The sequence below is a fragment of the Cyphomyrmex costatus genome, unplaced genomic scaffold, assembly GCF_001594065.2.
Source record: "Cyphomyrmex costatus isolate MS0001 unplaced genomic scaffold, Ccosl1.0 scaffold344, whole genome shotgun sequence".
In the NCBI taxonomy this organism is placed as follows: domain Eukaryota; kingdom Metazoa; phylum Arthropoda; class Insecta; order Hymenoptera; family Formicidae; genus Cyphomyrmex; species Cyphomyrmex costatus.
Window position 1 is genome coordinate 12,552 of NW_017277600.1, and position 25,964 is coordinate 38,515.

The 25,964-nt window shown below is 40.9% G+C and overlaps 1 protein-coding gene across 2 annotated transcripts; it reads right to left on the reverse strand.

Annotated features, from left to right (window-relative positions):
* Positions 1 to 1,142: 1,142 nt before the first annotated feature.
* LOC108776199 (synaptic vesicle membrane protein VAT-1 homolog-like) lies at positions 1,143 to 25,443 on the reverse strand. Of its 2 annotated transcripts, none has more exons than XM_018542734.1 (7): positions 24,826 to 25,443; positions 9,358 to 9,487; positions 7,226 to 7,441; positions 3,281 to 3,429; positions 2,988 to 3,147; positions 2,325 to 2,751; positions 1,143 to 2,224 (listed from the first exon to the last, which is right to left on the reverse strand). In XM_018542734.1, exons 1-7 carry the CDS (start codon positions 25,134 to 25,136, stop codon positions 2,199 to 2,201), a joined length of 1,419 nt encoding a protein of 472 aa, XP_018398236.1. In that variant the 5' UTR covers positions 25,137 to 25,443; the 3' UTR covers positions 1,143 to 2,198. The 2 variants fall into 2 exon arrangements, with proteins under 2 accessions (XP_018398236.1, XP_018398235.1); XM_018542733.1 differs by having other exon boundaries at positions 1,143 to 2,248.
* Positions 25,444 to 25,964: the final 521 nt, after the last annotated feature.

The following is a 25,964-nucleotide window of genomic DNA, read 5'->3' on the forward strand; positions in this document are numbered from 1 at the left end:
TTTCGTTTTCTACTTCATTTTTTGCTTTTTTTCGCTTTACCTCCTTGAAACTCACGAGAATCCTTAATCTTTCGTTTATATTACTATAAAACCTTCTCGTTTAACAGATCATCATTAGTAACGCATTCTTTACTGTTTATTCGTACAGAACGGCCTATAATACATCGCATAATATATCACGGCCAGTCGGAAAACTAATTAAAAAATTCAATGGTCGAAGAAAAATTTGCAATGAAGATTTTAATATAATTTATCGGACTGCAGTCACGCGTTTCATGTCCAAGCGACACAATTACATTTACGCGAGCATGTGATAATAATTAAAAAATGAGGCCTTTGCGTACTTTAGACTGTCATTTCTTTTCGTAGAAAAAAAAAGAGCGATATATATTCTACAATGCTAATAATTCATTAAATTACTCTTCATGTACATATGTTAATGCAACGTCATTAAAATGTTTATAAAATTTCATTTAAACGATAAAAAGTTACTCGGAGTCTTTAAAATACATTATCGACTTGTATAATCTGAATAAAAACGACGAGACATGCGTATTGTATGACCACTTATGCTCGGTGGTCCTTTCATTAAAACTGATTCGAAAGTTTCTCTTTCACATAGAAATAGAAATAATAATACGCCAACATTTACTAAGACAATTCTCAAAGCACTTTTGTGCCGAACAATGTCTCTATTAGGCTTTTACAATTTCAAGCCATAATTAGTCAGTCTAATTACATTTTTCGCTTAATTAATTTATGTTAAATATCAGTTAATTCTTATATTCAGATTAGTTATTAAATCTGATCATTATCCAAACTTTGTAGCGCATGATAAACATCAACGAATGCATTTTTTCTTAAACAGTTTTGCATTGCGTCAGATTTTCAAAATTCGAAATATCTCGAAAGCATCTCGTTGATATATCGTTGCAAAGATCAATACATATCAGTGATTTCAAGAAAGATATAGAATCCCGATTATATAGAAAAATACCGATTACAATGAGTTTTCAGGCAGTTATGTCTAGACACTTCAATTTTTTTACTTTTAAATTTTTGCATAGGAAAATGTCAAAGACTATAATTAATTTTACATAAAAACTACAAAGTATGAAAGAGTATGAAAAAAGAGTGTCCAAATTTCAGCGAAATGCCCCATATATATAATGCTAAATATTACTCTTGACTTTCATGACTATATCGTTAAAATTTAAAAGGATATTTCATCGTGACAAAAGCATCACCGATGAATAATAAGGTGGCGTAAAAACATCTTTAATACATAAAATTTACATACGAAAGTAATGCAGCCCCGCGTTTAGCTTTTCTCCACGGAAACTAGCGCAATATGTTATTTTATCCCATTAAATTACAAATAGAGGTAATATTATATTAATGTAAGAGATTGTTAGTATATAGATATCATAATAGCAGCGATAGTATTCAATACAAATAGACAGAGCCAAGTAGATAAATTGTTGGATAATCCACAATTATTAAACTGCTCACTGTTATGTCGTCTTTATGATTGTTTGATAAGTACGGAAAGGTTGTAACCATTTCCTAAAATGACAATAACAAAAAAAGATTCAAGCTGCTTAATAACTATCTAATACCCAACAATTGCTCACTTAACTCCTCGCAAAATTAACCATTTGGTCGGTGTGAAAAAATAAACATAACGTTCTTATATTCTGTAAACTACTGTGGACCGCATCAAGATTGTAATTTCTATTTGGTTGATTCTCTCGTCCTTATGCATTATGATGATTCTCCTTCTCTTATAACTCGTATGAACTCTTAATCTCGGCACAAATGTAAGTAGAATAGATACATGCAGATGATAAAGGGAAGGACACCCATTTCGACGTAAAAAAAAAAGCAGTGTATAGCTTACAGTGCAAGCGATCAATTATTCGCTAAATTAAAAGTTTAAATTCCGTGTCCTACAAGTAACAATTTGAAGAGAGAGATTACCTATTTCCCATTATATTAGATCATATAATGTGAATTACGGTTTACTCTCATTGTGAATCATCTGCATGTAAATTCTACGCGATACCATCCGTGGATTTCTCAAATTTATTCTCTCGGATAACAGCGATGGATCTCTCAGCAATAGTACTTTCCTGGGAATTCTTGATGTTTATGGGTATCATTTCTTTGTTCTTATAGGATTAGTTACTATTGCTAATTCAGCTAGATTCCTTCTCTTTAGAATCTGAAACAGGAAATGCAGGCAAGTCTTTAGATATTTGGGATCCTTCGAGAGATGTATGAAATAATGTAATATTAATTTGTCATATTCTCTATTTTCTTACCGCTATCAGATTTGTCTTCTGAGGTACCGTTTGTCAATTCTGGTTCCTTCTTTTTCTCCCCTTCCTCCGACTCTACGCTAGACGCCTTTTTCTCCTCCTGATTCGCAGCCTTCTTGTCTTTCGCTTTGCCCTTAGCCGGCGTAGCTGGTTTAGGCTTCGGCTCCAGACTCGGATCCAGCACGATCTTACCGATGTTCTTGCGATCGTGCATTTTTTGCATGGCCTCGGGCACATCCTCCAGCGCCCATGTTGAATCCACCGCTGGCTTGATCTTGCCTTCGCTCCATAGCGTGTACACTTGATTCACCGCTCGTCGAACAAACGCGTGACTACCTTGCTGATACATTAAATGGCGTAGATTCAATCCGGACAACGTTTTGTTTTCGTCGAACAGCTTTATGGGCGACACTTTATCGACTTGCCACCACTAAACACATAATAAAATGTGCATTGGTATGACAGAAATATAATCCTAAGAAAGTTATTATTACTCAAAAGAAAATCTTACCACAAAAAATAACAAGACAATTCAAGAAAAATATATCAAAGCTTATAAAATCTAATATTAAAGTATTAAAAGATATTTTATATTGATATACAAAATGCTTTTGTTTGATCGATACGAATGAAAAATTGAATGAATCTAAAAGTCGAGTTACGTACTGATCGTGCTGCAGAAAAGAAGCTTTTAGTTTCCCCGGTGACGACATTGCTGGATCCATAAAGAATGTATTTGCCCATTGGCTTCAAGAGGGCGTAGCCCTTATTACATTCTTCGCCGCATAGACAATCTAAAACGATGTCTACACCTTCCGGGGAGATTCTAAACAAGTACAGACACGTATGAAAGAAATGTACAAAATTCTCTTTAAACCTTTTAATATATGTATATTGATCGTATTTTCAACGGAAAGAAAAAATATAAATATTAATTATGTGCAACATGAACTACATACTTTCTGACTTCGTTACTGTAATCTGCGCCACGTTCCAAAAGATAATCGATAGTTCCGGCATTTTTAAGGGCCTCATGCTTTGATTTGCTGCACACACCGAAGATGGTTACGTCCTTCACGGTTTTCGCGAGCTGTACCACCGCTTGGCCCTAAATTGAATGAAAAACAATGTTTCTCAACGATATGGTCCAATCATCAATTTAACAACATAATAGATCAAAAGTCAGCAAAAGTATATGAAGGAACAGAACAGACAGTTCTCACATTTTTTTTCTTCGCATGCTTCATTAAAAAATACGCGTGAACATATACTTCGTCACCTTCTTTCCCCATAGCCTTTCTTTTTGCACGCTACTTTTTGCCGAGAAAATCCAGTTACGCGTCGAATTGGACGGGCGGCGTCGAGCCGCTACTCGTAACGCTACATCTTAAGAAAGGATGAGATGGGATTAAGAGAGAAGAAAAAAGAACGTACTGGCCGCGTGCACAGCCGTTCGAGATTTTCAACAGAAGCGGCATACATTATTTCCGAGAATCGCGCTCGCTGCTTTCCATTTCTCTCCGCCCCTTGTCGAGAATTCGATACCAGACGACCGAGCCGATGCTAGAGTGCCCCAAGCTCGAAGAAGAGCATAAATGAAAAAAAAAAAGATACAAGTAAAAAGGGGGAGCGGAAGAAAGAAAGAAAGAAAGAGGAAAGGGAGAGAGAGAGAAGAAAGCAAAGGAGACAAAGACAAACAGATCATTTAGAATCTCTAAATAATTATGAAAAATATATTTCAGCTTTTTATAATAATTACATCCCGTTTTCTCGAAGATGTTTGTCACTTCGTTATTGTATTTGCTATAATTTTAAAACTGTTTGCTACGATATAAAACATATATGCGATAAATCTCCCTAAAATATTTTGTATAGCAACGTTGCATCTTCACCGGCGATGCCTCACGAATCTCAGAGAGCGGAAGCTTTCTTCTCGCGTGTAGAAACAATGACTTAATTAATATTAACCGATCCGCGGACTCGAAGAACAATGTCGCCCATCGCTCCTCATTCGTACTCCCCTTCCTCCTTCTTGCTTTCTTGTTCGAGACATCGAGGAGGATGAGAGCCGTATGTATATAGGAACGATAATTCATGCTCAACGACGACAATGGATTTCACATGAGCCAGAGAAACACGAGCACTCTCGCGCCGTGATTTCCGCGTATTAGCCGCAAGAAAAACTGGTCACGTACGACGGAAAAGCTTCAGAAGAGGCCACACTTGGTCTATGAAAAAAATATACCATTATCTGATCACGTCGGAGGACTTTTCCTCTCTTGTGAGTCTTTCAGACGAATCGCGTCATATCTTTCTTCAATGAACAATGTCTGAGTACCGCTCCCGGTACTTTCACGTACCCCTCGCTCGAGACAGATGCATCGAGCACATCGCGTGAATACGGGAATGTCAACAAGAACCGTTTGCCATGCGCTCGTTTCATGAGAATAGCTGATGGATCGCCACTCGATGGCTATTTATAGTACAAGTGAATGGTCGGATCGATTTCAGGAACGACCTTAATTGTCGTTTAATTCTTTATCTTCTCTAACAGCTGGAACTGAAAAGATGAGAAAAAGCCATCTACCATCCATCACGTCCCGTATAATAACATCCATCATATAAAAACATTCCAAAAATTGTAGCCAGCTTCTCGACGTATAAAGTTCGATTTTAATAAAGAAATATATTTTTTTCTCTATATAGTATACGTATTTCTCTTTCTAAGTACATTTCTCGTTCGAGAATATTTTCAAGAATATTTTCGTGAAGCATTTCAAAGCAAAGTAACGGCTGAGAAAGCTGTTTTTATAAAATATCATTAATTACAAGAGGAAAAAGAACGAAGAAGAACCCCCAAGAAATGCAAAAAATCGAAACTCTATTTTGATTCTTAATGTCAACTAATAGTCAAATTTTGAAACAAAAAAATCATCATTTTGACTTATTCTCTCGACTTAGTGTGTTCTTTGGAAAAGAGAACGGATTAGGTCGCCGGGTATACACGTGGCCGGTGTAATGCGGTGCGGTGCGGTGTGGAAGCAGCTTAAAGCCGCGCCACGTGGTAGTAACGTGCCAGTGACGGTGATGGTAGCGGCGGTGGCGACGGTGGTGGTATGGTCTCAGACGGGTGCGGTCCATGACGGTGGTCGATGAGAGAGCGAAAGGTTGCCTGGCAACCCTCACACCCTGTACGATTCGCGCACCGGCATTCCCCGGTAGATTTCGCCTTTCGTCTCAACCGTCGCGTCGGGGGTCGAGAGACGGTTGGCGGGGGTGGCTTGTCGTTGGCTTCGGGTGTAACCTGTTGAGTCGTATTGATCCCGACGGTTCTATCTTCTCCTTCTTATCTCCTTCTTCTGCTTCGCCTTCTCGTTCATCGAGACGAGGAGAGAGGGAGAGGGGGAGAGAGAGAGAGAGAGAGAGAGAGAGAGAGAGAGAGAGAGAGAGAGAGATGTGGGAAAAGAGACAAACCATCTCGCATGGCCAAAGAACCCGGAAATACCCCTTGGTACTTTAACTTTCCCAAATCCCTCTGTCCCCATCACTGTCGACTCGTACGAGCGACCACCATCCGACTACTCGTCGTCGTTTTCGTGAAATTTTGCATTTCATTCGCACCCCGTGCGAGATGTTTAAAATCTTCAAGTTGTAGGCGTAAGATTTAAACTGATCTCCGCGGGTGAGTAAACGAAGCTCGGCAAATTTTATTTCGGTAACTCGTAGAGAGATCCCGCGGGGGAGAAAATTTTATTTCGGTATCCTCGATAGAGGAAAGAGCGTGCAAATATTTATCGTGTAAAAAATCTTGTTTAGGTACTCTATACTACGGCAATTCCTTACGAATAAATTGACGTCCGCCCGTCGAATCCCCATTACCTTTGTGCTAAAGCGCAATGAATTTAAGGAAAAACGTCGTAAGAGTGCCGTGGTCTTTCGCACACATATGCCAGTGCTTCTCGTAAAACCGTTCTAGCAATGTATAAGCAATAATGTTAATGACGCTTGCTTCTTAACTATTTAGATGCCGCGGTCGTAACGCTGCTATAACTTATCGGATTTGTGCTGTTCCGAGTAACGTATACACGCCTCGAAGACGCCTGGCCGTTTACATTTACGAGCGGAACATCTTTGTGTGAGACATTAACTCGCTTATACACGTGATACCACGATAAAGCTGTCTAAACTCACGCGAAAGCACCCCTTCGCAAAGTCGTTATTGTTGGTTGAGCATTTTTGCACGCTAAAACGGAGCTTTCGCTCGTCTACATTCTGTCGCTTTAACGATGAACCGCTGCAAAATTCAAAATAATTATCGTGCCGAGCGTTGTGCCATGAAACTTAATACAATCACGCGCACAATAGAATATTAATTCATACACGGTGAAGATAATATTATAACATCGTGCGCATTCAGTAAAGGAATAGCTTCTACATATCGTATGTTGTTAAAATGTTCGAGCCGCCATACATTTCAACGTGATAATTATAAAATCTCTCAGTATATCCGAAACGAGCGGAATCATTTATGATAATGATTACGATGGGGATATTGAAGTCCAATATGTTACGTACGATCGAATGTCGACGTTATCTTTAATATTGAAACATATCGAGGCATTTATAAGGAAGGAGAAAAAGAAGCAATTAATAAAAAGGAAGAGAGAAAGGTAGACATCGTGTATAATCAACCATTACGATACTTTCGTAAGTACAACACGGCGCGTCGAGTGCACGTCGAGTTGTTGAAGTCATGATAAAGGATATTCGCGAGCATGAACAAGGGGGTGTAATTAAAAAGTCCAATTCATCATCTCTTCCTTCTCATATCTTTCGAGAGGAGTGATACTTCGGCCCGATAGGAAATACAAATATATAAAGACGAATTCTTCTGTTCGACTTACCACACCGCCGCCGGCGCTGTGAAGCAGCAAGCTCTTGCCGGGCGTGAGATGAGCCAGTTCGAAGAGCAGGATGTAAGCTACGGTGTAATTCATGGTGATGGCGGCCGCGTCGAGGTAGCTCATTCCGGGCGGTAGTGCGAAAACGGATGTCGCCGGTACGGCAACCAGCTCCGCCCACGCTTTGTGATCAGGAAGAGCGACCACCCTGTCGCCCACCTATTAAAAGAAAGAAAAAACCATTACGTGCATGTTGCGTCTGTCAAAATGCAGAGCATTTATATCAGTCTACAAGCTCGTTTTAAAAGGCTGTAAGTAAAAAAGCTATAAGAAATTAATTAATCACAAATGTAAGAAAAATAATTAACTGTGATTGATCAATTTCTTTTTTGATTCTTTCGATTTTACAGCTTACGGCTTCTTAAAGCAAGCTGTGGACTTAGATTCATAGGCTTTCTACAATAAGCTATTAGTCACCTCTTATATTATACTACTAGTGGTAAGTCAAAATTATAAGTCATAAATCTTAGAAAACTTACATTCAGAATAAATCATATTGGATATTGTTACGTCATAATATTTTAGCCAATCAAAAAAATGATTCTCAGGGCAAACAACATAGTCTGCATGATTGATCATATAATATATAATAATCCAATTTTTAAGTCGTAAGAAATGGAATTTGGTTATATCTCCAATGCAGTCACTGATTACTATAACTTATTGTTGTCTGATCGACTTAGAACTGAAATCTATAATTTATATTAACAGCTTATTGTAAAAAGTTCAGTAGCTTCTAAACTATTTTTACTTTGAGATGTGAATACTTGAAATACCTACATTCCGAACACAAAGACTGGGAAGCTTCTCTGTCTGAAACTTCTCTCTTAAAGACCGATTTGTAAAAGTATCTTTATTTTCATATACGATATTTTCAGAATTATATCGCGCACGAATTCCTCACGTACTTATCTGATCGTTATTGGATAAGGAAAGTTCAACGATTTTATACTTTGCGTCTTTCTAGAAGGCGGAGCGAGCCCATTTGATCGAATTAGACCTCCCGCTGTAAAGTCTCTTGATAGTCAGGGCGAGGTAGAAACAAACCGAATTACTCTCAACCCGTATGCTCCTTTCCTCCCCTTTACTTTTCTCTCTGACAAGTCGAGGCAGCCTGTTCTACACGCGCTGGCCGGATATCTGACTCTACGCGCTTCGAGAATCTCGCTCGCGCCTTCTGACCCCGAAAAGACTATCGCGAGTCGCGAAAATAGACCACCCTGAGCGCACAAGTCTCTCCATACGACGGCGCCAGCTGACGAAAAACGTGCCTTAAAGAAATTTCGCGGGCTCGAAGCCAGCTTCTCTCCGTAATACGGACAACGTTAAATACGAGAGCATGCCGCCTTGGGTGATATTCGACGTTATTTACGAAGCAACCATTAATACAGCCTCCTGGCGCTTTATCGCGCCAGGGATATGGGAAATTTTTGCGTTCTTTTTTTTCGCCTGACGTAAGGTTTAATAAGCGAAACGACCGCGAGGGGAAAGTAGCCTCTCATTTTATTTATGGCGTTCGTAGTTCAGCCGAGGAAACACGTTTCGAGAGCTTTCAAAATAATTCAACATTGAGCCGCATGTGACGTCAATGCTGAAAATCAATACAGGACTTCTGTTTCGATACTTATATGTAAAAGGTATAAGCTCTAGTCTCGTACGACCAAATCGAATTAACGCGTTACTAAGCTAGTCGTTTAAGGCTTATCGAGCCTCTAGTCTTCGACGAATTCAGGGAGACGATTTTACTCTACTGATACAAAGGGAAGAGACTGCGTCTTGTAATTTAATTACACTTTCGTCTGCAGGTAAAGTTTCCGACACAAATAAGTCTGCATTTCCGTTCGTGCGCATTTCGACATTTAATACCAATAACGTTGGACGCTATTTACAACGCAACTATTAATCTTCTTTGAAAAGAGAACAGAGGAAATGAGCAATATAGTTTCCCTCGCGTTTCATTTTTATTTCTTAATGAAATTCCAAATACACATAGAACTCGAAGAAGCAAACTTGTTTACAATTTAAGTTTGCGCACTCGTAATCAGATTCATTAAAAGTTTCGTGCTTATACTCACTTTGAAATTCTCAACCCCCTCGCCGACTTGCTCAATGTCACCCGCGCATTCTGAGCCCATGATAAACGGGGTCTTTGGGGGCGAGTCGATTGCGCCCTGCCTGGCCATCAAGTCCTGGAAGTTCAATCCACTGAAAAAAATAAAAAGAATTTGTCAAATACACAATATTAAGACTAATAGAGTGTTTATTTAGTTATTATAAATAATAGAGAAATTCTACATTCGGTTAAAGTGGATTTTACAATTGGTCCTAAATGAGCCAATAAATCCTTGGATCAAAATCTAAGAAGCTTATCTGATGGTCCTATTCAAACTCTACAACGTTTGTTGAGATATCTTTTTTTCAAAAATGCATTGTTATCAAGATATTTTGCGTTTAATTGTAAGTTCAAATGGCAAAACATGTACCAATCCAAATCAGATCACGAAATCCATATAGGATTCATAGATTTAATCATCTACCATACAATATCTATCTCAAACGTGATCTTTCGACCGGTAACGTTAATTTTTTTTATATCACTTTCGCTATGTAACACATTTCTTTGTTAGTACTTAAATATTTCTGTTTAGAAATTTATATTTAAGAAATTCGAATTTCAAAAAATCAAGATAAATTATCAAAAATTATAATCAAGAGCAGTTAATTTGTTTCAAATCGCAGCATCCGTGCCATTAGCATAATGGTCATTATAACGTATTAATAACATATGATATGATACTATTCTTCGATTATTACTATCTCGAGATCGTTATCGCCGTCTAGAATTTCGTTCTGATCTTAGTCCTGTGGGACAGACGAACGTGCTCATTTTCAGCAGAATACGGATAATCTCGAGAGGATTAGATCATAAAATCCTATACGTTTACGCCGTGTAGGGATATCGTATATATGTGCTTGCGCTTGAAGCATTGAACAGGGCTGGAATAGAAACCGCTTCGCATAGCAACGAGAACTTGCTCGCGTCTTTTCGCGTAAAATATACGTGTAGTTACCTTCGCCGGTACCTAACAGCCCGACTGACAGGGAGAGGGTACGAAGGCGAAGGCGCCGCGACGCCTAGACCGATGCCTGGCGTCGCACGCAACGCGACCACGGTCGTCGCGGCGACGTTACTCATTGGAATCGAGAAATATTTACCATTGGCGCTCCCGACGAAAAGTTCGATGACATTTCTACGGAAATCGTCGAAGGATTTCGCCAAAATCGTCGGATAAATGGCACTCTGCATGCGTCGATGTATCATCTCGTAGTCTTTTGAAAAGACCTGAATTGTTTGACAAAATGATAACAAAAGGAGAATTGTCTATAGTAGAATAACAAGATAAAATAAAAACAAATATATATAGTAAGGAAAATCTGCGATAAGTTTGAAATTCAGAGGAGGATGTGACAGCAAATTTATATATGCATTTATTCCATTTCGTTTTATTATTTATTTATTCCGAATAATGCGGCTGTCGGAACGCGATCAGCTTGAGAATGCGAATACTCCGTTTTCGATTGCACGGCGCCTCTCGTGAGATATGTCGTAAATTGTTATCAATTTACGCGATACACCATGTAATTTCCTGGAGCACCGAGCACCACGTGATGAATCACCGCGCACTCGATGAAATCTCGTCCAAGGTTGGCGAACGTATATCAGAAGTGCCCACGTGGGAGTTTATCGCTACGCGTATCAGTTTTTTCTATCTCGCTATACGCTCCTTTCCTCTTTCCAGTGCACGTGTATGCATGCACGTATTGTCACGTTGCATATAAATAAAATCAAAAATAAAAAGGAAGTAGAAGAAACTGTCGATATTTCTGTTGACCGACGAAGAGAATGAATCATTCGCGGCGCGCAAACAGGTATAGTTTCAGTCTCCCGGGTTTACTGTACTATAGATGCATTGCAGCTGGTGCCTGTACTGTACGATAGCATACATTTTACCGATAACATAACGAAGGAAGTTTGCGGTCGCGAACGATATACCACATTGGAGAACAAAATTCCCTCATGATTCACGTAACGACTGGATGAACCAACCGCGCACGTTATCCCTTTTCGAATTTCATGGAGTCTATTGCTAACAATGCATGTTTAAATCGTCGCGATTCGTCACAACGTGATAAGATTAATAAATTCTACTATTAAATTCATGATGTCAAAAATTACATCCAATTTGAGTTTTTTAATTATTTCTATAGATTCGCCGTTGCTCCTAACATATCGTTAATTTGACTGAATCGGAGTTAAGCAAAATTTAATTTTAGAAAATAAATTAAATTTATAACTCATTATTTATTATTTACTAAATGCACACTTTAATGTGGACGATGTTTATTTTGAAATTAACTATATAGAAACAGCATCAAATAAATATAGAATTTGATGTACATTTTCGGTATACATAGAGAATAAAGATAACAAAATGTTATTTAATTCAAGAGATAGAGTTACCATTGCTCCATTGATAATAGTGTACCGTCAATGTGCAGTAAATCATAAGAAATTGACCAATCGCATGTGAGGAAAGTAATCGATTATGATTGGTCAATTTTTTACGGCTTACTACCCGACTGTAGAATTTCAGCCTAACGGATTCGAAAGCAACGGAAACCGCCGAACAAAACGTCGGAGCACGTGCAACTCGTGTAATCGCACGTCGCGAACGCAAGTAGCAAGTTTATACGGGGATTATACCTAATGTATCGGTACGCAATAAATCGCATGGATCGAAAAGCGTATATATATACATTTATACGGCGTGTCCAATAACGCGACGGGAGGGGAACAAGGGAGGAACGTAATACGTGGGAACACGCGCGACTTACGCATCATTTGCCGGGATAACCGCGAACGGTACACCGCGCTCCCCACGTCGAAGGACGAATTGAAGCGAAACGAGTCGAAGTACAGCACAATGATTCTATTCCGCGGCTTATTGACAGGTACGGGCGTCCGCGAACGCCAATCCGAAACGCCGCATTGGATTAAGCCGATTCTATTAAATCCCGCCCGCTGACGTGGAGTATTCGCGCGCTGTCCTAGCGGACTTATCCCTCGTGCGGTTGCAGGGCGTGGCGGAAAAATCCACCGTCTAAAATTAGCAATTTTAAATGGCCGTAAAAACTATCCGGGGTCGCGAGGTGCCTCGCTCGCCGGAACGAGGGTGGCGTCGTCGCGATTAATGTACCGAGTCTCTCTGTAGTAAAACACAACGATATAAAGCTACGTGGAACTCCTTTCTCGGCTTTTGCGCGGTTTCAACATGTGCTTTCAGTCCGCGCGGTTCAACGTGTAATTGTTATATGCAAATTGTGACAATCGTGTATATTCTGGTCGCAAAAAAACTTGAAAAAGAACCTCGCTAATTATATGGAAAATTGGGTTCCGCAGAGAAATAAGTCAATTTTCACACACAATGAACAGCTTATAATGCGATGAACAAAAGATGTCATAATAAATCATTTTTAAGTGTGGTGTATCAAAGGTGATACTCCCAGAGCACCAGTTTTTACACTTTTGATATCCACTACTTAAATAATGCATATTATATATAATATTTTTGGTTCACTATATTATAAGCTATGTAAAAATCATCTCATTTCACCAAGACTTTTGAATATAATTTAGTGCGATGTCCTTCAAGGAAAATGATGGGACAAGAATGGGAAAATTACATTTAAAAAAAAATGTGAAAAAACGACAGTTTATTATGTGTATCGTCATTTTTATATTAGATCGTTGACGTTTTAGTTCCATGCTGCAACGCCGATATTCGCGCCGTACATAATAAGCTCGTCAAACAGTCGATGAAGCGAGCTTTCAACTATTCGCGACCACCCATCGTTCTATCAGTTGCTAATACAAACTCGTTGAGCGCAAATACGACAGTTAAACGTAATAAAGCGCGGACGCAACTGCGGACGAAAACAAATTCCGTCCCACAAAGATAAAACAACAGCGCGGCGGCGACAGTTACGGAGAGCCTGATGTGTCGTAATGAAATTCTGGTCGCGACGCGTCGCGCTGTCGTCGCAGTTAACTGAGTAGATAACGCGCGTGATTTAGAGCCGATCACACGAGACGCTTTCATTCACCTTGTAAGACACCATATTACTACGTCCATTACTTTCACAATTTGTCGTACTTAGGGTCGTTTCCGCTCCTTCCGGCGCGCCGGGAGCTGCACGAGCGCGGTCGCGCTCGGAGAAAAACGGTCCGTTCCGGCTGCCAAGCAGAATTTCTGCGTACTGCCATTAACCCTTTCGGAGTAACCAGCACGCTAATAATATCCGCCGCACGGCTAATTAACGAATAATGTAGCGACAAGCGATAATGAAGAAAAGCGATCGATTATGTGTAATAAAGCGAGCAATATTGAACGGCTATTAATCGATCGGAATTTGCCAATTTAATTCCACGATATATTGACTCTGGAGTTCCAATCGTGCTGTACAGGAAGCCGATGAAATTTAACTATGACGGCGAGAAGCGATCTACGATATAAACCAGACTGTATAATTTTACAACGAAACTGGACTGAAAATGTTTGCCGAGTAATGCAATGCCGGGCCCTCTGTTCCCTCAGCGATTTTTACCTGAGGCTCTCGTGGGAACCAGAGTAACCATGATTCGACGATTCGCTCTTATTGAGAGGTTCCTTAAAAAAGAAGAGAGGGAGAGAAGCGAGTGTACAAGGACAAGGAGAAGGTTCAGAAGTTACGAGTCGAAGAAGAGTGCGGCTCCCGCGGCTCGCGATCGCTTAATTCCTCTAAATTGCGTCGAATTGAGGGGAATAATTTTCTCCATTCTTGGCAAGAGGCAATTGAACGGACGGACCGGACCGGACGGCGACATGCAACGCACCCCAGGGTCACACAAAGCCGCACAAAGCCAGCGCAGAGAGACACGCACAGTATACAGGGTGTCTCCAATCGACACACGTTGTATACGGAGAGAAAGAAATCCAAGTTACCGTAACAAATCACACGTCGTTGAATACAAAGGATATCCCAGCGCGATTTTAACACAGCCGGCTAGTTAATTATTTCCAGACTCGATCTCAAAGAGACACACAGCGTGTATCGTTAAAGAACAGGTGCCGTTTATCGGAAACGACCCCGTGTCTATGTTTAAATGGGAGAGCCAGACCGTCGCCCTTTGACCCGCACCGTCTCTCACTCGTGAAACGTGCGTTTTCCGTGGATATACACGTCAATCGATCGTCGTGGAAGACACCGAGGCGCCTATGGGGCGGCTACGTAATCGTACGGCAAAATCAAATGCACGAATCTCGCGTGACTCCGATCGGAGCCGACGTTCGGACGAGTGAAAGTGCACCCGAACCCGCCGCAGCGGTATTTCTACGCGTGCACGTCGGAAAAGTACACACAGTATACATTGTATATACGCTGCCGTTCTTGCAAGTTCGGACATCCGCATAAATTTTATCGAATGGTCTGGTAAAAAATTAGTAGGACATAGTAAAACAGCATTTTTGTTATCCTTTTATGTTTTGGGATACTTTTGTACAAATAATATACCAACAGCTTCATGAATTATTTATAACTTCATCACATTTTTTAGTATGTCGACATTATTATATTATCTTTATTTCACAGAACGTTGATAATCGATTTTCCAACATTCACTCAAATGGAGAGAGGCTGGCAACACATACTATAGTATAAGCTCGCGTCTCTTCTTTAATAAGCAAATTTATCGATTATACCATCAATGTTCTACGAAATAAAAACAATTTTGGCGTGTAAAATTAAAAATAATTGATGAAGTTCTTGCAGTTGATACTAGTACGTGTAAGTATCCTAAAATATAATAATATATAAAATAACGATATATGTAAAAGAACACTTGTTTTATAATGTCTTAATTTTTACAGGATCTGTAAACATGTATGATCGTGTATAACATGGTCTCCGCGCGCAATATGTGATGGTTTGCGCATCGTGGTCATTATGCTTATCGAAGTCGACGACGTCGTTACCTTATCTCGAGAATAGGTGCGTAAAGTTGTCGAGTATCCCGTTTGCTCACTTTAAAAAAAAAAAAAAGAAAAAAGCGAGCGAAGCGCGTGAAAGAAAAAAAAAGGGAGAAACGAATTAAACTCAATTTAGGCTATGAAGGGCCGGTATGCGCGAATTAACGCGAACGCGTATATATGAATTATGCAGGGAACGGAAGGGTTATAAATAGCGAACGGAATATTACGCGCGCTGGTCGCCTCGCGATTTACTTCGTAAAGTCACGGGATAAGCCAGTCGGCCAAGCAGGATAGTGACGAGAGGCCAATAGCTCTCCTTACGTTGGCTACTTTATTATTAGAGATAAGCCAGGTTCTGATTTCATTAACCTAAATCTTCCACGTCAGAGAGACGGACGATAAACAAGAAGGACTATAGGCAGAGGAGCTCGTAAACAATCGCGCGAGCCATATCGCGGATAAGAGGAGCGACTATCCTTCCCATAGATGCGATTACGAGCGAGTAAAGTCAACGCATCGATCGAGATCAATCGAGATACCAGCGAAGTTAATCGAAATACCACGCTCGTCGAATTATTTATCGTTGCATCACCGGGCGAACAAATGCGAGAGAGAAAGAGAGATATCGAACTGTCGGAGGAGAATCAGCCGAGGAATTTCGTCGCTGGCATTTTAACGGCAATTGCGAATCATTCTTTCAGAAAGAGGAGTGGCGAGGGTTGAACCTGCTGAAGAGGATCCTATCTAAAGTCTGTTTGACCGATTCAGAAAGTATATGTGTATACATATACGATTCACGTGTCGTTGATACATCAATATTGCACGCATGTATGTACAAATTTTCTAACTAATCCTTCATTTAATGCACGTTTCCAATATAGTTAAATTTTAACTAATTTTAAGAATTAAAAGAAGATTAAAAGATGAACTAATAAAATTAAAGTTAAACTACCTAGTAGGAATGGGCATAAACTAATTCTAAGAACTCAACAAAACCACAAATTCTCCTGTAACAGGGGGCGAATGAGAATGCAGTGTTGTTGTTGATACGCAATCAATAATAAGTGGATTTATTTAAATCCTTCATTCCACATAAATACAATAAAACGTTTCGACTCTCTTTGGAGTCGTCATCCTCAGCTATTGCAATTATTCTCCTTTGTGATTTTTGTAATGAGTCACATCAAATTTACAGATTTAATGTTGAGATATCTGTTAAGTTTTAAAAAATTCATGAAAATTATATCCTTAAATCGTTGAAGAAAATAAAGTGACTCACCTTGCAAAATACGTTGTATACAATATATCAACATTGTTTATTCATATAATCTCTAGTTCAAATCAAAATTGTTTTAAACATATCGAGTATAAAACAAGTATTAATACAAATTGACACTACAAGTAAACAAAACTGTAATTTTCCAACTGTTTTTCGTTTTTGCCATAATTCTTAAATCTATGTATATACATACATATATGCAGTTAGAAAATATTTATTTAAAAAACAGTCGGTAAAATAGACAACTTTAGGATCCCTTAAGGCAGCAGAAAAACACAGGGAGCGTATAACCTGAAGAAAAGTGAACGGTAGCAATTACTGTATGCACGCGGGACAGATGACCCCATCGAACCGAGTTATCATTATTGTTTTTAAACAGGGGGTAAGAGAGGAGGCTACGAGTAGTATTACCGATATAAAAGTTTTTCTTTGTTGCTTTTTTTTATATCATCTTCGATGACAGAGAAGGCGAGAGAGGCTGCTGCACTTTTACGATGACGTACGACGGTCTATCGGTGTGCATGTAAACCGCGACGGATTATTCTGTGTAGACGGTGACTCGCGCGAAGTGGATCGCAATCAGGAGGATGTAACGGTGAGAAAAGTATGTGGAGCTGACGTATGAAGCGACGAGGAGAGGTTAAAGCACGGATTAGTTACGCATGCGAGGATAAAGTGTGATCCGCTACGCGAAGATCTAATCTCATCCAACTACGTTCTTAACATGACGTTCGATTTACCTGGCAACGTTATGTTAAGCACTCGGGACGAAAATATAACGAGCTACAAAACATATATCTGCAAAATGATGTCGTCAGTATAATTACAATGAGTAAATCAGATTAGAAATGTATATGGCTGAATTAAGTTTTCCGGTAGCCATACAAGCGGCCAGATAACGAAAAACAGAATCGAACGGTAAGACAACAGCTGCGGATTCAAACGCGTACCGTCATATCGTTTTTGTGAATCATCAGCGTGGCACTGACGTTGACGTAAATGTCGCTTCGTTCTGCAACTGCGAACTCAGTCTGTCTTACTCTCGTGTAATACACTTTTGCGGTGTAAATAATTCCTATCGAGCCGACCATCAATCTCGATATCTGAAGTCACGTGAATACTCGCGTTCGTAATTCGATAAGCATCGTGTACATTTTCCATCGACGCCGTTAACTGACTCTTTATGTCCATTTCTACCAATATAGATTAAATTTAATCTCGATTTAACTTATCTTTTTCTCGTTCTAGAAATTAGAAAAAGTAAAGAGTAAATTAAATCAGGATTACAGTAAATCTACATTGACAGAAGTGAGCCTCATATTCTCTATCGATTAATTTTAATCTCGGTTTAACTTATTTTTTATATTTTTCCAGTTTTATATACATTGAGAACAATGTCTGATTTGATTAATTAGAATTCTAATTGAAAATGACGAATATCAGAATTTTCTCATTAAACTAATCTACTAGAATTCTACGTGAGATAACTGTGGATATCTGGAATTCTGATCGATATATAATCAATTATAGTCATCCATTTTCAATTAGACGTTTTTCTCACTGTCCGATAAAAAAAAATTGTCGATTCGTCGCGGTGATGCAGCGCGATCGGCAAATCTATCGGCGATTCGTATAGACGCCAGAGATGACGCATCATGTTGATTACGCTTATTGACCGGTAAGGAACGGAAAATACTTAGTAATCTATACGATAACCCGAGACGCAACGATTAGCTGGTCGGTTTCTCTGTTTTGCCACGCCAGCGATATATATCCGTGAATCATACGCGGGCGATGAACAATTCTGTCATGGTCAAACTGCGGTCGTTTTGCATATTTTAAGATTCGCTCTATCGAATGTCTACGCATCGTGGCGTGAGGTCTGTAAGCGATACGCGCCCCTTTGTTCACTTGCTCCACGAAATCGCACGCATCGTATTGCAAATACGCGAACGAAACACTTGTAAATATCTTCAGAGTTCAGAATCTCATTCCAAAAGAGTGAAAATATTTGCACTCTTTTAAGAGTTACAGATTTTCTCACTCCTTTTTGTTAGAGTGAAATTTCCATCTTTCAGTGTAACATTCACTTTTTCAAAAAAGAAGTACGACTTTCTTCCTTTGGAGTGAATCTTATTCTCCAAGAGTGCAATATTTTCACTCTTTTTTAAATAGTATTTTAATTTTTTTAGAGTGCAATTTCACTCCAAGAAATTTAGAGAGTATTATCAGAATATAAAAATTGAAGATCTTGAAGATTTGAAAATCTAGGTCCGTGCTCGAATATACACCATCAATACTAAAAATGAAATTCAATACTGACAGTATATATCGCGTTTTAAGCCCATATCATACTGTGTAATGAAGCTGGAGGATTGCGAGTGGAAGATTAGAATCCAATCAATTAGAACAAAATAAAAATTATCTGACTAATCGAATTCTAATCTCTAATTCGTAATTCTCATTCAGTCTCCAATGTATAATGTGACACAGGCTTAAGAGAGAATTCAAGATTTCAAAGGCCCGCAAATCTAAAAAGACACTAAGGATCCATCCAGACAAATTTGCATGTAGCTACACGATTATATGCATAAAGAAAATTATCCAATCGAATTTTATGCGCGTCCTTATTAGAAATGCAATTGGACAGTTTTCTTTATGCAACAGTTATGCAGTTATGCAAGTATGTCTTGATAGACTGTAAAGGAGTCCGACGATTAGTAGTTGAAGATTTACAAGTCGTTAATCTTCTTTTTTTCTTCTTCTCTTTTAATAACATCCAATCTGCTTCAGTGACCTGCAGTGATAACCAAGTCGAATTAAATGAAATGCAGAAAACGATGAATGATTATTATAGAATTCGTTAAGATGTAATTACAAATGTCAGTTAGCTTCATCAGAAATGTTCGAAAAATTGTATATCCGCAAACGTATATCTCCTATAAAGTAACTAACGGTCGTGGAAAAAAAACGCGAAAATTGGGCGAATCTATAATACACCCTCCTAATCGATATAAAATATACAGGTATATGTATATCTTTTGTCTCTTTATTGTAAAGCAATTGATATCATATGTCAACGTTTCAACATTTAACGCGTGCAAAGAAATCAAAAAACAGAAACTGATTAATCGTGTTGTGCCGCTGCGTTGAGATAAAAACAGATAACAGGCGGGCAGTTTATTTCAAGTTAGAGACAAGTTTTGGGGAAAACATTTCTCGATCCGTGTATAATTGCGACCCACGTTACAAGCAATAATTTTCAGTGTGATTCACCCGCGACGGTACGTACGCACCGATAGATCTATGGGATGTCCGTATTGATCGAACCACACCCGTATTTCCTACACCCTCTACCTCGCTTCCACCCTTTCTCCTTTCCACCTCCTCCCGGCACGCACGCGGATGTCAACGTAAATGCGTGCGCACAGAAATCGACGTGATCGTTCGTATAGCCGAAAAGTTATGCATTGATTTATTCTTAATTTAATTATGCCGAGTGAATCTGAGAACATAAAAAAGAATTTATTAAAGCAAGGCATAGCATTGCTACTCGGGGAAAATAATCTCAGGATTTCTTGGACGTTATCGTCATGATTGCCAAGATTGCCGACGATAACCGTATATGAAAGCGCGTCCACTTCAGACCTGGACTTGACGTCGACATCTGCAGCAGGCACTTATGCACCTTGCGATTATTCCGCGAGTGACATTATATCGTAATGCCGCTGAGATGGAGCTAAATCGCAAAAAAAAAAGATTCGAAGAATTCAGGATCTTATCAACGGAAGAGTCGAAGCTTCTGAAGATTCGAATTCTATTAGATAAGAATTCGAGACTTCAACAATCCGCGAATTCAAAAGGATTCCAAGGTGTATCCGGATAAACTTGCGAAGCTCCACAACCACGAATATATACGGAAGATTCAATCGAATTTTAGGTGTGCCCTTCTGATAGAAATTCGATTGCATAATTTCTTAATGCACATGGTTCTTCGTGCTGCGCTACGCATTACTATACGCAAGTTTATCTGAATAGAAGCATTCAATGGCCGAGCTGAAGATTTATAGAAGTCCGAGGATCCTCAAGAGATCTAAAAACTTGCAATCCCCGTGGCAATTAAAAGCCGCGAATAATTCTTTCTTACGCCTTACGTTGATGCAGTTGATACATGGTTGATGCAGTGATAACAGGTCCGCATTGTGTCGTCTATGCACAAACAGTGCGTGAATAATCGGCGATATCGCGTGTGGGTAGACACACGTACGCGTGCACAGATGCACGCACGTAAAATTCTCGACGTATTTGGAATTTATACGGGCGAAAGCCCGCGCGATCGCGTTTTCGTGGAAGCGCTTGCTCGATGAAAGGCGTCATTGTATCTGTCTCGTCGAGTTTATCATGCTAATGAGGTCTTAATATCGCGTTATGGGAAACTTTGAACGGATACCATTCAGCGGACGGTAATACACCACCGCGATCCGCGTGTGTGCCTCTCTCTCCTTTTCTCCCTCGCTCTTTCTCTCTCTCTCTCTCTCTCTCTCTCTCTCTCTCTCTCTCTCTCCCCGTGCTTTAAGGCGTTTCCAACACTCGTCTTTCATCGCGAGCACGCCTTTTTTTCCCCGTCGCTTCCAATTTCTTATGGGAACGCCTTGAAGAGAAAGAGAGAGATAGAAGGCCAGAACTCGTGGAATGTAAAAAGAGATTACAGAATACCGGGTGAACTCTGCTCCGAAATGTGACATAAATGTTTATATACATCCTTCCTTCGTTAGAAAAAGAAACTACGGTGCGAAACGAGAATGCATTATTGGGTTCTCGGGACCACTTGAGTTTAAACTTCTGGAACAGTATCCGTACAAACTCGGCGTGCCAGCTCGCTTTCTTTCGTCGTCGAGGACTATCTATTATACATGAAATAAGGTGGTTCATTGGACTTTATGCTGTCTCACTGTAGACACGACCGGAAGGACTGTTTTATTCAGGAGTAATCGCCCATTTCCTTCGGCGAATAGATTCAGCATGAGTAATCAAGAACGAGATACGTATAGAATACGGAAAACTACTCGCGAGTACAATCGCTCGTAATAAAAAATTCAATGTTGAAGAAAGACGAATACGAGATCAGTCTTCCGTGGAAGTTCCAATTTTAATTTCGAAAATTTTTATAATTATTATTTTGGAACACAATTAACTTTCCGTCAAAAGTTTCTCGCCGTTAAATTCCCAAGAAATTTATTTAGGTACCTTCGTTGAATAATATTTTTATCAGGAATTTATAACAATATAAAAACTCCTTTTCTCCTTTTCTCTCTTATGATAAAATAAAAAAGAGTTCCTCAAAATAATGTTATCAAAAAAAAAAAAAATATCGATCTAAATGTCCCAGTAACGACACGCACTTTTAATACCGCTTCCACTTTCGAACGCGACGTCTTAAATTCGACATTTCCTGCGACGAATAACCCTTTCACTACAAAGGGCGCGTGTACGCCCAAATGGAGTTCACGCTCACATGCGAAGCGCGTGAACGCACACACGACTAAAATGGAAGAATGCCTCGGGCTGTAACGGCAAAGATGAATAAAAAAAAGCAACAGAGCGATTACGTTCCATCGTAAACATTGTTCACATAATTAAATCACGTAACAAAAGCGCCCGTATATACATAAATCCCCCCCCCCTCCCCCGTCTTTCCTTCTATGTCGTATGAATTTATACTTCTTGGAGTGGAGAATATCTTTGACAGGATTAGTGTTTCTATACGAAAAGAAGAGGCGCTTGGGTTTCTTCAAAAGACGGTCACGTGGCGTAAAAAAAGAATATTGTTATTTATACTCCGATTCTGTAACCTTAACGATAATATCGCTATCGTTATACTGATTACATTTAACAGCAAAACACAAAATAGAAAACAAATTTTGCAACTGTTGTAAAATTCTCTAATATAATTCTTCGCGATAAATTATTAACAAATTTTTAAGGTGCTAATAGCTTCATTATTAAAATTGACAGCCCCAATCTAAATTGAGATATTAATTTCAGGTTCAGTTTGCGATTGCATTTCAAGTTCGACAAACAAGCATTTAAAATTGAAATAATATATTTGCAAAAATGTGTGCATTTAACATTATCGAGCACTAAAAGATCCACTTTGCCCGAAAATAGGATTATTTCCATTAATTCAATTAACACGATTGGTTTGCGCATTTAGATCTACCGTGAAACTCTAAGAACAAGTTGAATCGATTATTAATAAATTTTTGCAAAGCTGCTTTTTCCGCTGAGCGCAGCCATTGTCGCTGCGCAGCTTTTGTACCACACATATAATTCCTGCGCAACGATAAACGGTATTGGCGCGCCGTCGTTAAAAGTTGCAGAATCGTAGTGTGCCGTCCCGGGATTTTATCGAAACGACAAACTGAGAGAGCGGTACTTTATTTAGCCGTCCGTCCCGTCGACGCGCGACGACGGGGGTGCTCGTGGCTTAACGAACGCGTCTGCAGCGGGGCAGACAAATTTATTCGCCGGCATTGGCAGCGTGATATCTTTCTATGGGGGCTATTTTCTCATCAATCCCAATAGCTTTTATAAAACGTGACTCACGCGTGAAAAGGTCCGCGCGCAGCCTTTGGCGAATCCGATGTTCGCCATCTCCCCCGTGCACCATCATCATCGCGACTGTCCCTGGCCGCGAGAGATAAAGCCGCCTCTCTTTTAGGATATGATATACACACACACAGGTTGTTACACATACATCTCTCTCCTTTTTATAATTGAAAAATCAAGATGGCATCCTATCTCGCACGTAACGTAATAAATAGCCGATCCGTCGCGTGATTCATGAATTCCCGCGGCAACGCCCGCGTTTTGGAAATTGATTAATCGACCATCGATGATCGTGCACCGCGATCGACAGTCGCGGTGCGTGGCGAATGGGATGTTCGAGAGACGAAGTGCATCGAGAAATTCTGACGTAAGGAATGCAACACTTCGGGCCGTTAACAAATCGTTATTCGGGACGTGTTTTTATCACGCCCCCTGCGCTTTGTATCGTCGTTAAACGGGGCATCAAGTGTCAGTGTATCAAGCGTACTTTTCGACTATTCAGCGTGATCCTCTCGAGCGATCAATGCCCGGGGCCATTGATATTACACACTCGGAGAGGAAAAAAGAAAGACGGATGAAACAGTTTAGGGTTAATAAAAATTTCATGCACGATATAGTTTCGCTTCTAATGAGGCGTGGATTGCCGAGCTTCAACATTTACGTTTCTCAATTCCACTCCGTTTAGACGATTAGGATCGTAAATTCGCTGGTTACTACGACCCGCATATCGCAGAGTGGTATAATGTGTATTTATATAATAATCACCAGAGTTTCCGTAATTTATCGTGGGAAAGTTGGGAGCGCGAGAGGTCGAGAACAGTCTGGAAAATGTCTATCAACAAAATAAAAGGAAAGTTATTTTCTTTCTATATACCGATCCCTCGTCCTTCGCGCGTCTTCGCGCTGCGGCGAACGAGTGCAGCAAAACGCACCACGAAGGGCATATCCCAAAGTCGAAGCCGTGTGCCGCACCCTGCCGCGTATTTTCGTGACAAAGGTCTCCGACGAAAGTCCATATGGGCGCCGCTTATTTCGTTCCGAACGCGCGTGTGACCTTCCGATCTCCGAATCTCATACTCGTCGAGAACGGGAGATCGAACGAAAACAAAACGGGAGACGAAAATTCGCCGTTATCGATTTACCCGCGATTCTGACAGTAGGCGATTTGAAAATTCGGACAGTCTTCTCGTCGAAAGAGGATTGTCGGATCCAACTGGGATCGACGATCGACGAGATTATCTCAGAAAAGGTTTCAGGCATCGAAAATGTGATGACGTATACGTAGACAATGGCTCGCTCGTTCGTATAGACAGACCGGTCGAACTGCGCGAGTTCGAGACGCTCCAGCGGTTTAATAGGGAAAATATGGCTTCTATCGGCGTTCCATCTAACGGCTCGGTGCAGCGCGCTGAACGATGCGTATAGGGAATATAGACCAAGAGTCTCTCGCTGGCGCGCGAACACTCGGAGAGCAGAGAAAGGGCGCGGAAGGGCGACCGCGAGATTGGCGAGAGAGAGAGAGATAGAGAGAGAGAAACGGGGGGAAAGGGGGGGAGGGAGAGAGAGAAAGAGCGAAGCGAACTCACCAGGCTTTGACGCGTATAAGGACCTCTCCCTCGCCGAGGGCAGGCTCCGGCTTCTTCAGGGCTTTGACACTCTTCAGGCCGCCGAAACCGTTGAGCACGATCGCCCGCATATCCTTCGGCTCCGGCGTGGCCTTCTCCTCGCCGTTCTCCTTCGGCTTCTCGCCTTCGCCATTCTCCTCGACCTTCTTCTCGTCCTCCTTGCGCTCCTTCGTCGGCGGCTCTTCCTTGGCCGGCGGCGACGACGCCGCCGTTTCCTGCGGCGGCTTCTCGCCCTCGGCGCTCGGACTAGTCTCGTTCTTGTCCTCTGCCATCTTTATGTCTTCTTCCTCTTAAACGCCCTGAAACTCTGAAGCTCACGCGACGTCCTTTACCGCGAGACTGAGGATCTCCGGCGGTCGGCGGCGGGGATACGTCAAGAAAGGGAGCGTGCGTCGTACCGTCCGTGATCGCGAGCGACAGACGGCGAGAGAGAGAGAGAGAGACACAGATTGGAACGGAGGAGAGAAGGAGAAGGATGGAGAGAGAAAGAGACAGAGGAAGAGAGAGAGAGAGAGAAAGAGAAAGGAGGGAGAGAAAGCGCGCCCGTCCGTGTGAGTGGTCCGCTCCGCTTCGCACGGTATATCGTTTACAATCCGCCGCGTACGCGCTCCATGAAAGCCACCGTCGTTCTGGACGAAATTCTGCGCCACTATATAAAAGCCTCTTTCTCCCTCTCTCTCTCTCTCTCTCTCTCCGTTCGTAGTGCCGGCTACGCCGGCCGGTAATGCGCGCGGTGTTGCCGTTGCTTAGCAACCGGGCGCCCCTGCCGAACGGCCAATCGCGCGTCGCCGATCGCAAAGTCCTCGCCGTCATTTGCTTATGTTCGTTCGAAGCGTGCCGGATGCGCGCGCAGCCCGGCAGGTGCCGCGCCACACCGCGTCGCGTCGCGTCATGTCGCGCCGCGCGCGCGTTGCGGTATCTCTGCTTCGCCGCGGCGAAATAGTTCCCATTGCATATCGCATCTCTTCTTCTCCGCTCGCGCTCCATCCCCTCTGATAGCAGTGTGGTTATAACCTAAAAATTTTTGAAAATACTCGACTCCGGGTGGCAGCTTCAAGCTGGCCGATCGATCCCGTAATGGATGCTACGCGCTCTTTGTA